The 12,568-nt window shown below is 49.5% G+C and overlaps 1 protein-coding gene across 1 annotated transcript in view; it reads right to left on the reverse strand.

Moving 5' to 3' along the window:
* EEA1 (early endosome antigen 1) overlaps positions 1 to 12,568 on the reverse strand; it is a 764,210-nt gene that overhangs the window by 267,350 nt on the left and 484,292 nt on the right. The window contains exon 22 of the mRNA XM_078674577.1: positions 11,362 to 11,544. Within this exon, the coding sequence (XP_078530703.1) occupies positions 11,362 to 11,544 (183 nt within the window). The remainder of the gene's footprint in view (positions 1 to 11,361; positions 11,545 to 12,568) is intronic.

Raw genomic sequence — 12,568 nt, forward strand, 5'->3', positions numbered from 1 at the left:
TACGTGATGCACTCTTTGCAATGAATACCGCCAGCAAAAACGTAGCTTGGAAGACTATTTTACATCAAGCCAAACTCCAAAAACTCCACGCGTTTCCGCGATACACTCACCTTGGTCACGGCTACAAATTATCCCGTAAAATTACATAATCATAATTTCGTAGGTTTCATAATCATTGTTTACAATGAATTACTAAAGGTAAATTACTACCATTGCTTCCATCCAATGTTAAATATAACGTGTGCAAGTAAACATTCAGTATCATGTTTAAATATGTATAAACAAATAAACGTAAATACTCCTGAAATTTAAACATCCCAAGTGGGTGATTTTACATGTTATCCATGACTTTCGATGCAATAATTTAACCAAAATATTAAACACCCCCAGTGGGTACTTTTCTAAATGCCACTTGTTACTATTTACAACCATTCCCAAGTGGGTAATCATACAAAATTCATGATTATCTCTATGTATTCATCATGGACAAAATTTATATAGCAATTATGTTACTCCCAGGAGTATTGCAGGACTCCAGAGGCCTCTGATCTCTGCCTCTCCCAAGTGGCCTCCCCAGCCCAGGAGGGATGCATCCATCACCACTGTGTGCTCCAGTTGGGGGAAGGGAGAGGGATCTGCCATTGACCCAATCTCGATTCGTGAGCCACCACTACAAGTGTCGTGCAGTGCCCTCCGAGATCTGGACATGATCGAACAGGTTGCACTGATGCTGTGCCAACTGGAATTTCAGGTCCCACTGCACGTCATCCTGACCGAAACCAGGGATAGAAGCTGAAAGATCGGAATAATAGCCTGAATATTCCGAACTCGCTGCTCGGGAGGATAAACCCGAAACCGCGTTGAATCCAGAACCTCTCCAATGAAGGAGAGCTTCTGAGAAGGACTCCGGTGCGACTTCGGCACGTTGATGGAAAACCCCAGCAAATCCAGGAGGTCGGCCGTAGTCTGGAGGTGGGTGACAACTGCCTGGGGCGGGCCTGACTTCAACAACCAGTCGTCGAGGTAGGGGAAGACTGACACCCCTGACCTGCGCAGATGAGCTGCGACCACCGCCATCACTTTCGTGAACACCCGAGGGGCACTGGTAAGGCCGAAGGGGAGCACAGCAAACTGAAAATGCTCCTGGCCTACCGTGAACCGCAGGTAACGCCGGTGGGCCGGCCGGACAAGAATGTGAAAATATGCGTCCTGTAAGTCAAACGCTACTATCCAGTCTCCAGGGTCGAGGGCAGCCAAGACTTGACTGAGCCAGAGTCAACATCTTGAACTTCTCATTCCGGAGGAAGCGATTGACATGCCTGAGGTCCAAGATGGGGCGCAAGCCCCCTTGTCCTTCTTGGGGACCAGAAAGTAGCGGGAATAACAACCACGTCCTACTTCTGGCCCAGGAACGTGCTCGACCACCCCCTTGACCAAGAGGGCCGTGACTTCCTGCTGGAGAAGCACCAAGTGTTCCCCCGACATGCAGTGGCACTGAGGTGGCATGGCTGGAGGGAAGGACTGGAAGGGAAGGGAAGGGAAGGGAAGGGAAGGGAAGGGAAGGGAAGGGAAGGGAAGGGAAGGGAAGGGAAGGGAAGGGAAGGGAAGGGAAGGGAAGGGAAGGGAAGGGAAGGGAAGGGAAGGGAAGGGAAGGGAAGGGAAGGGAAGGGAAGGGAAGGGAAGGGAAGGGAAGGGAAGGGAAGGGAAGGGAAGGGAAGGGAAGGGAAGGGAAGGGAAGGGAAGGGAAGGGAAGGGAAGGGAATGGAATGGAATGGAATGGAATGGAATGGAATGGAATGGAATGGAATGGAATGGAATGGAATGGAATGGAATGGAATGGAATGGAATGGAATGGAATGGAATAACCCGCGCGGATGATCTGCAACACCCACTTGTCCGATGTAATATCACACCAGTGGGGAAGGTGATGGCGGATCCTGCCACCCACCGGCGTGTGGTGCTCCACAAAGCTCGGATTAGGAAGGTTTGGAGGTAGAAGCAGCAGGGGCAGAAGTGGACTGACCCCACGCTGATTCCCAGACCCGCCCCTGCGGAAGCCGCGGCCGCGCTGAGGCTGGTTCCTCGCAGGCTTGCTGAATTAACGTGTCAGAGCGCCCCTTCCATTTACACTAAAGGAACGAAAACCAGGAGTGGCTGGGCTCTTTGTAGACAGAGCCAAGGACTTGGCTATAGCCCACAAGTCCTTAAAAAGCTCAAGTGCACTATCGGCCTTATCGCCAAACAGGCAAGTGCCATCAAAGGGCATGTCCATGAGCGAACCCTGAACATCGGGCGAGAACCCAGTAGACCGCAACCAGGCGTGGCGGCGCAGTCGCCCAACGAGTCAGCAGTGTCCAAAGCACACCGAATGGCGAACTCACCCACGTCCTTACCCTCAGCAACTGCTTGCGAAAGAACAGCCTGAACTTCCACAGGACATTGAGGCAGAACCTGAGCCACGGTATCCCACACCGCATGGGAGTAGCGGCCTAATAAGCAGGCGGTGTTCACTGACCGCAGCCCCAAGCTGGCAGAGGAGAACAGCCGCTTACCAAACTGTTCCAGCTTCTTAGAATCCTTATCCGGCGGAGCAGTGGGAAAAGCACTCTGCGACGTCAAGGCTTGGATAACCAGACTCTCAGGCTTCAAGTGGGTGGTAAGGAAGGCAGGGTCACCAGGCGCCGGACAGTGACGCCTGGCGACATTCTTGTCCACAGGGGCCCCTGTGGCCGGCCGCGACCAAGTACCCAACAGGACGTCGGTGAGGGCGTCATTGAAGGGAAGCAGCGGCTCCGATGAGGCGCCGTCTGGAGAATCTCGGTGAGGAGGTTGGTCTTGAGGGCCACCGTAGGAAAGTCTAGGTTGAGGACCTCAGCTGCCCGATGGAGCAGCATTGTGTAGGAAGCGCCCTCCTCCATCGTGGGCGGAGGAGAGGCAAACCCCGGGTCAGAAGAGACATCGAGGTCGCCTGCATCCTCCAGATCATCCACCCAGTCCTGCTCGGAGTCACACTGATGGGCAAGAGGGTCCTCGTATCCCTCCCAATCATCCTCCACCTCCGTTGCCAGAGGAGCAGGCGGCGGAGCCGGAGGAGGGACGAACGGCGTCTGAAACAACGCCGGCCGGGCTGGCGCCGGCTCCCAATGCGGATCCCAGGCAGGAATAAAATTATCCTGGAACCGGGGCAAGGGTGGAATGAGCGGAACCCACTGCGGTGCCGACGGCAGTGATGGGGCCGGAGCTGGCAGTGCCGGACCCCGTGGCGCCGGATCCAACGGCATAGGATCCTTTGGCGCCGAAGCTTGATCCGCCGGCGGCGCCCACGGGCCAACAGGGTCTGGACACAGGACCAAAGCGCCAGAGTCGTAGAAATCACCCTGCCCAATGATTCAGCGGTGTCCAAACCACACCGAATGGCGAACTTACCCACGTCCTTACCCTCAGCAACCGCTTGCGAAAGAACAGCATGAACTTCCACAGGACACTGAGGCAGCACTTGAGCCACGGTATCCCACACCGCATGGGAGTAGTGGCCTAATGAGCAGGCGGTGTTCACCGACCGCAGCCCCAAGCTGGCAGAGGAGAACAACCGCTTACCGAACTGTTCCAGCTTCTTCGAATCCTTATCCGGCGGAGCCATGGGAAAAGCACTCTGTGACATCGAGGCTTGGATAACCAGACTCTCAGGCTTCGAGTGGGTGGTGACGAAGGCAGGGTCACCAGGCGCCGGGCAGTGACGCCTGGCGAAATTCTTGTCCACAGGGGCCCGTGGCCGGCCGCGACCAAGTAACCAACAGGACGTCTGTAAGGGCGTCATTGAAGGGAAGCAGCGGCTCCGATGGTGTAGGCGTCGTCTGGAGCACATCGGTGAGGAGGTTGGTCTGGAGGGCCACCGTAGGAAGGTCTAGGTTGTGGACCTCAGCAGCCAGATGGAGCACCATCGTGTTGGAAGCGCCCTCCTCCATCGTGGGCGGAGGAGAGGCAAACCCCGGGTCAGAAGAGATATCGAGGTCGCCTGCATCCTCCAGATCATCCACCCAGTCCTACTCGGAGTCACACTGACGGTCAAGAGGGTCCTCATACCCCTCCCAATCATCCTCCACCTCTGTTGCCGGAGGAGCAGGACGCGGCAGCGGAGCCAGAGGAGGGATGAACGGCGTCGGAACAGCGCCGGCCGGGCTGGCGCCGTCTCCCAATGCGGATCCCAGGCAGGAATAAAATTGTCCTGGAACCGGGGCAAGGTCGGACTGAACGGTACATACTGCGGCGCCGACGGTGGTGCTGGGGCCGGAGCTGGCAGTGCCGGACCCCGTGGCACCGGGGCCGGAGCCAACGGCATAGGATCCTGTGGCGTCGAAGCTGGATCCACCGACGGACCAACAGGATCTGGACACAGGACCGCCAGGGCCGGAAGGCGCACCGGCGGGAGCCTGAGGCCTAAAAAGCAGTCCATTGTGGCAAGATACTCTTGCATCTATTCGGGAGTCGCAGACGGACCCGGGAAAGGTGGGTAGGCCACAGGACTCCCAAGCTCCAAGGGAGCCGCAGGGGTAGAACCCCTGTCCCCCTCCTCGGCATCCGTGGACCGACGGGGGGATGTCGGAGAACGAACACGCTTCTTCGACTTCTTTTTATGTCGTTGCTTAACGGAATCCGAGGGCAAAGACTTTGAGCCCGAGGAGCGACAACGGCAGCCCCACGTGTGGTGCTGGGAATGGTCCCTGGACTCTGAGCAGCGTCGGGACAAGTGCTAGACCTCCAACAGCTTTCTGCGCCGCTCACTCAAGGCCTTCGGGCCATAGCCCGACAGTCCAGACAGGCCCGGGAGTCATGGTTGGTCTTCAAGCAGTAGAGGCAAGCATCATGGGGTCCGCCACCAACATATTGCGACGGCAGGCACCACAGGACTTAAAGCCAGGCATTCCTACGTTCACCAGAAGAAAAAAGGGGAGACAAAAGTTTCAAAAGAGAAGTCAAAAAGTGACTAAGGTACGTGCTCTATCCGGATCTGTGCTTGCTGGCGAGAAAAAAAAAAAAAAAGAACGGATGTCCGCGCCCATGGGTGGTGCCCAAGTAGTCTCCGTGATGTAATCTCGGCGCATACGACGCTAGCGATGGAAGCGGAGCCGCAGGACGCCACCTACTGACGGGCAAGGGTACTGCTAAGCAAAACTTTCCGGATCCAGTCTGACGCCTGGGACCATTCTAAGGTAAGAAATCGATCACTAACGTGTCTTTTTCAGATAGGAAACTATCCATTTTCGGCTGCCCTGCCTTTCTTGGAACCCAGGAATGATTCTTACAGTTGCTGGCCATGTAGAAACTAGAGGACCTAAGAGAGTCCAAACAGTGAAGCAGTTTCTCGCCTTGGTGGGATGAGGAGGTGGAAAGATTGTTGGCAAGGTAATGGATTGACGTGCATGAAAAGAAATAACCACCCTAGGAAGAAAGGATGCCTTTGTATACAGGACAAACTTGACTGGGAGAAACACAGTGGAAGGAGAGAGAACAGACTAGGCCTGCAGTCCACTAACACCTAGCCCATTTGAAAAAGTAAATGAGAAAAACAGTCACCAACATCAGAAGAGCCAGGCAACAACTCTGCATGGGTTCAAAGTGAGAGCACTTCAAGAATGAGTGTACCAAATTAAGGTCCCACTGAGGCATAACAAAGGGAGTAGAGGGAAGAAACATGCCAATCACTCCAGAAACCATGACAATAGTTTAGTTAAATAATTAAGACTGATTTGGCAAAGAAAGGCTGAAAGAGTAGACAAATAACCTTTAACTTTCTCCATAGTAAAGCCTTGCCAGACAAGAAATATAGCAAATGCAATTCAGAAAAGTGCAGTTTCAGGACATCAACATTCACCCCAGCAAAGATAAAGGGACCACTACTCAGTATAGACAGATTTCGGGGATGGGAGATGAGCTGACAGGATAGTATTTGGGGGCATATTGAAGGAACTCAAATTGCCCCGCTCATTTTTTAAGAATGAAGGAGACTCTGGTGGTATGGGGCAAGGGAGAGAAATTAGGTGAAAGGACGGGCGGTTCCAGGGACGCAGTTGTCTGAAGGGTTAACTATTCACCATTGGTTTCTCATTTGACTCTGACTGGCTCAGTGTAGAGCTTGAGGCCTTTTCACATGATCCGGTTTTGAAGGCTCACACACCACTTAACTATTAATCATCGGTGGAATGGAATGGAATGGAAGAGCATTTATAGAGTGCATGGCTACCCGGAGGCCTCGCAGCACTAAGTCCCCGACACAGGGGGCCACAGGAACTAGGGAAAGAGCAAGATCTTTAGTTGCTTCCGGAAAGCCATGTGGTCCGAAATTACGCAGAGGTGGAGAGGCAGGGAATTCCAGAGTTTGGAGGCATTATGTGAGAAAAGTCTGCCACTGCTCCTGGATCTCTTGATCTTAGGGATCTCTGCCAGATGTAGATCATCTGATCGAAGGTTCCGACTGGCTTTGTAGGAACGAATCATAGTGGAGATCATGGGTGGGTTGAGTCCCTGCCATGATTTATGTACCAGGCACAGAGCCTTAAACCTGATCCACTCCTGAACCGGGAGCCAGTGGAGGGTGTGAAGAGCCGGTCGGGCCGACAGCATATTGGAGGTTCCAGTCAGCAGTCTTGCTGCGCTGTTTTGTACGGTTTGAAGTTTCCTGACTGCGGAGATGGGAGAGCCTAGGTACAGTGCGTTCCCGTAGTCCAATCTGGAGAGTATTAGTGATTGGACAAGTACTTTCTTCGCCGCCGGGGGAAGGAGGGGCAGGACCTTTTGTGCCATAGCTGTAGCAAAGGGCTGCTGTTTTCCTGGCTTGGGTCCGGAGACTGAGATCCTGGTCCAGCCATACCCCGAGGCTCTTAATTTCTGATTTTGGGGTAGGGGCTGGACCCATGCTAGAGGGCCACATCAGACTGGGATTAAAACTGATAGTGTTACCCAAAATCATAATCTCTGTTTTTCCTCCATTGAGTTTGAGCTGGGAGTCGTCCATCCAGTTTGAGATGTCATTTAGACAGGAGTAGAGGGTATGAATTTCCTGTGCGGGTTGATTGAGTCCGACCACCAGCTGAGTATCATTAGCGTAGGTGACTATACGAATACAATGTGGATCTATTCTGGCTGCTAGCGGGTACATGTAAACATTGAAAAGGGTTGGGCTGAGCGAGGAGCCCTGAGGCACCCCGCACCGGAGGTGTGTAGGTTTGGAGACCGTATTTTAACCAAAAACCTGATAGGTTCTTCCCTCTAGAAAGGAGGATAGCCATCCGAGCGCCGTGCCATCCACTCCTATGTTCCCGAGTCGCCGGATCAGAATCGAGTGATTCACCATATCGAAAGCGGCGCTCAGGTCAAGAAGTAGAACGGCCGCCGAACCTCCTGAGTCCAGGATTTTCCTGTTCTCCTCTACCACTGCCAGTAGAGCCATTTCGGTACTTTGGCGTGGTCGGAAACCGGTTTGGGAAGGATGGAGCAGGTTATGGCTTTCGAGAAATCCAGAGAGAGTTGAATTAACATGTTTCTCTGTTACCTTGATGGCCGGGAGAAGGGATATGGGGCGATAGTTGCCCAGATCTGTTGGGCTTTTTTAGTAGAGCTTTTACCCTTGCCTCTTTCCACTTAGGGGGAACTAATCCGGTGGTGAGCGAAGCGTTGGATAAGGTTTATCAGGATAGGGGCTATAATTGGCATGACCTATTTCAAGGTGTTCTGGGGTACGGGGTCGGTGGGGGAGCCTCTCTTTACCGTGGTCAACAGGGAGGTAATGGGTTCTTGAGTCATAGGTGGAAAGTTCTCTAGGATATGTTCAGGGGACCCTACTACGAGATTCATTAGGAGGCGAGGAGGGAGGTCTTCCTCGATCTTGGTTGGGAGGGATTCAAGAATCAGATGGATTTTTTCATTAAAATACTCTGCAAGTTTGTTACACCGTAGGCCGGAGGGATCTGAAACGGATATCGGAGGGGGGGCTTTAAGTAGCTTTTGATAATATTAAAAGTTTCTTTAGGCGAGTTGGATGCAGCTAAGATTCTGTTCTCATAGAAAGATGCTTGCGCTTTCCTTAATTCTGCTTTGTAGGCTAGAATGGCAAGCCTATAGTCCTGTTTTTTTGAGGAGGAAAGTCTCTCCTCCAAGGTCTTTCCTTCACTTTACATTGCTGCTTTAGGGTGCGTAATTCTGGTGTAAACCAAGGGGCATTACAGGGGCCCGCCGACTTCTTTACCTTGGTCTTTGGAAGGACCGTGTTGAGTGACTCCTCCATCCAGTTGATGAAATCCTCATTCGTTTGTATCGGGCATTGGTTTAAGCTGGGTATAGTCTTTTTCAGCTCCTGAGACCATTCCTCTATGGGGAGTTTGTTCCAGGGGCGACCTAATGTCCAGGATGGTTGCATCATGGGCCTGGTTGTATGGGGTGACCAGAGCAGGCTTACCAGAAAGTGATCTGTCCAGGGTAGAGGAGTAGGGTCAGTTCCCTTGAGGTCAGCTAGGCTAGAGAACACTTGATCAAGAAGGTGACATTTGGTGTGCGTAGTCTTGTTAACCTTTTGAGAGAGATTAAGGGAGAGAAGATCTCTGGTCAGCTCACCTGCATTGAAAGCTTGTGGCTCATCGAAATGGAGGTTGAAGTCTCCCGGGATCGTGACATTGCCCGATGCACAGGCCAAATTAATCGTGGCCTCAAGCAAGGAGTTGTTAAATGAATCACACAGTCAGCAGGGGGAATTTATATAGTTTATATTCCCTTAGGGTGGGGTGTACATAATTTTAAATTCTGATGTAAGACAATAGGACACGTCTGGGCACTGCACGGCGTGAAACATGTAGATTTGAGTATAGGGACCTTAAACAACTTCGGTTCTAAAGGTCCTCTTGTTTTTGGTTTTAATATTGGCATGAATCGCCATGGAATAAAGTAGGGGCATGTGGATGTTCTAAGTCAATTTTAATCTTCACTATCCTTTCACTTATCACTCAACCACCTTATCCCACACATAGACTATGATTTTGGGCAGTGAAAAGAATTCCCACTAAAAAGTCTGAAAGAAAATGTCAGATTGCTTAGCCGTAACACTTTAACCTTATGAAATCATTCTTTATCTACAAGCAAGGACCCTCAGACTGGAAAAAAGCTATGGTGGTTCCATTGCTGAAGAAATCGACAGTGGACTTAATTATTTTAAGTAATTTCAGTCCCATGTTCCCAGCTACCCTTTCCTGTAAATAATAATGGAGAAATATGCAAGTAAACTTTTTTCCCATTCCCTGGAAGGTCATGATCTACTTGATTCTGCTCAGTCGGGTTTTCACCCAGCCCACGGCACTGAATCAGCCTTGGTGGCAATGTAAGGTGGCCTCAAAATGACATCAGTCAAAGGACACTTTCCGTCCTTGGTGTTTCTTATGTCGTCTTTGACACAGTTAGCCATAACATCTTGATCTTAAGGCTGTAAGACCAAACTCAAGGTGTTGCACTGGACAGGGGCAGATCCTTTTTGGAGAACAGAGCTCAAGTAATCCATCTACCACCATTCAAGTTATGACATTGGGACGTAATTTGTTCACATTTAATGGAGAGAAAAAGATGCTCTGCTGTTTTACAGGAAGACCACCTTGCACTCTACCAGCTGAATGTTTGTCACTGCTCTGTAACCATACCATCTTCCTCTGCTGCTTTTTGGAATCTCTGTAAATAAAGATTCAGATCGCTCCTGCTCTCCACTCAATAAAAGAACATGTCATCTACCTGTTTTTCTTCAATACAGCTTCTTTGCAAAATCTAGCCAATTCCGTTCTTTGGTGGTCCAATCTACTATCTTAAGTCGTCTTGATTACTCTAATTCACTAATCTTAGGTGCATTAGACCATCTGCTTGACTAGTATTAGATACAAATGACAGCAACCAAATAAGCCTCATTGCATCTGAGCAACTCCTCTTCCTTTGATGCTTTTAACACTTTACATTGGTTATCGGTGCCTAAAAAGGTTACGTTTAAATACCTATGTATAGTCCACAAAGGGACCTATCAGTCAGGACCTCATGTTTACAAGCGAGATTTAAGCATTATATTCCAAAACTGTCTTCTGTATTCTGCCTTACCTTATTTTCTCATGGTGCCTGTGTTTCGGATGATGCACACTGGCGGACACACTTTTTCTGTTGAGGCAGCACAGCTATTAAACTTGCTTCTCCCTTGGCTATGCTCCATTGATAATTTACTGACCTTCAGGAAAGCACTCAAAACCTGGTTTTCACTCTAAGTGGCATTGCTGAAAGGCTGCCTTATGCCCAATTTTTGTTATCAGGGTCTGGGCATCTTTTATGGTAACCATTACACTGTGTAAACCTATTAACTATCAGCTAAATTGGCAAAATATTGTAATTCGCTTTTATGCGCTTCGTTTCAGCTGTGATCTAATAATCAAATCCAACTTAAACTAGGGATAGTCCAAGCTTGTATGTATTCAAACCAACAGACTTTAAGGGAATAGGGTTTGCGATCTTTGTTTCAGCCCATAACAATTTCAGGACCTTTTCAAAGCTATTAGCATTTATTGCCAAAAGGTCCCAGTCAGAATGAAGTATATAAACAAGACGTCCATAAATTATTTCCCTTTATTTGGATTGAACATATTTTGATGTAAAGGTCCGATATCAACTAACCTTTTAACAGTCTTAGATCTTGTGATACGAACCAGAATTAAGATTTTATTTAATAGTCAACAGACATCAATCTTTAAGAGTAGCATTTTAAGTTATGATCAATATTCAGTAAAGCACTTTTTCCTGCATATATCTTAAACAAGTCTTAGTTAAGGTGTGATTTATTAAGGTCAACTTGCCAAAAAACGAGGGGTAATAATCTGAAGGAGGCTCATAGAAAAGAGAGTGCATCTATTCACTTACTGAAGATAGGCTCACCCACCCTTAACTCGCAACTGTTATCTGCATAAATGGAAGAAAATCATACCTTTCACAAAATTAAAACCCTGATTTTCACATACATGACAACTTTATGAAAACAAGAACAGCCATCTTTCCAGGTTATTTACTCCCTTGTACTGTTGAGGCTGGATGGGATATTTACTAAAATAAACGTATTTATATCATGCCTTTGCACTTTCAGTTGAAGGATAAGAATATTTCAAATTGGGCATCCAAACAAAGTACATTAATTTTTATAGATCTACCCCAAAAGGTAGCTAAATCCTTCAAAACACATCCAGGCGTGTGCACTGTGAATATGCCTCAACATATGTGGTCCCAATCTCTGAAAACGTGACAATATCACATTTTCATAATGCTTTAAACAATATTTTAAAGTTGTTTGATAATACATACCTTTAAATCCTGTTGTAATGCAGATAGCTCAGATTCTTTCCCATACAGGTCAGACTGAAGTCGATTTAGGTTTTCCTTAGTATTTTCTTTCTCCTTCTGCAGGTCAGCCATATCTCTCTTAGCGGTTTCAAGTTCCTCTGTTAAGGCTGTAACCTGCTGTTCTAGTTTACGCTCCGACTCCACCTAAAATACACATGGTTGATGAATATTTTTAGACTGATTACTTAGATAGATAACACAGAAAAGACTTATCATATCATGAATTACTTTACTTCAGTACTTTCTACCTAGCACTTGAAAATATTTTCAGCAAAAACAAATAATTTTTACTTCTTTAAAAACGGACCGTCTAACGAGCCCTAATTACTTACTCGTGGAGAAGCAGGAGGCGACGCTGCCTTGTGAAGGCGGAGATCGAGTCCGCCAGCGGTCCGGCGGGTCCAGGAGCTGACTCCACTCTGCTGCCGCCCTCCATCACCACCAACGCGGTCAGCAGAGCAAGGGGACTTCAACCCCCAGGAGCCTTAGCGGGGACGCGCAGTTGTGATGCGTATGTAGGCGCCCGGAGGTGCTTAAAACACCAGCGCGCCCGGAGTGCCCTGGGAGCCCTAATTACTTACTCGTGGAGAAGCAGGAGGCGACGCTGCCTTGTGAAGGCGGAGATCGAGTCCGCCAGCGGTCCGGCGGGTCCAGGAGCTGACTCCACTCTGCTGCCGCCCTCCATCACCACCAACGCGGTCAGCAGAGCAAGGGGACTTCAACCCCCAGGAGCCTTAGCGGGGACGCGCAGTTGTGACGCGTATGTAGGCGCCCGGAGGTGCTTAAAACACCAACGCCCCCTCCGCGAAGCGGGACGCGAGCGGGGCACAGCGCGGGGCTAAGCCCGGGCAAAGGGCGGGCCCTCTGAGGCCCTCAGAGGTCGAAGTGGTCGGGCGGGCCACCCCACTAACTCTTCCCCCGTAAGGTCAGTGTCCTTTCCGGTTAATACAATGTGTGACCTCAATGATATTAGTACAACTGCTGATGTACTTACTCAGGATTTAGAGACCTCGGTATCATTAATATCATCCTTTGAGACACTGATAGATACCGCATTTAACGAGATTGTCGAAACTGAAAGGAGGTTCTCTATGGGTCCAATGAATATCAACAAACAAAATGCTACGAACAGTTTAAACGCTAATACTCATGTCATCCCGGAAGTTAT

The sequence above is a fragment of the Lissotriton helveticus genome, chromosome 1_1, assembly GCF_964261635.1.
Source record: "Lissotriton helveticus chromosome 1_1, aLisHel1.1, whole genome shotgun sequence".
NCBI lineage: Eukaryota > Metazoa > Chordata > Amphibia > Caudata > Salamandridae > Lissotriton > Lissotriton helveticus.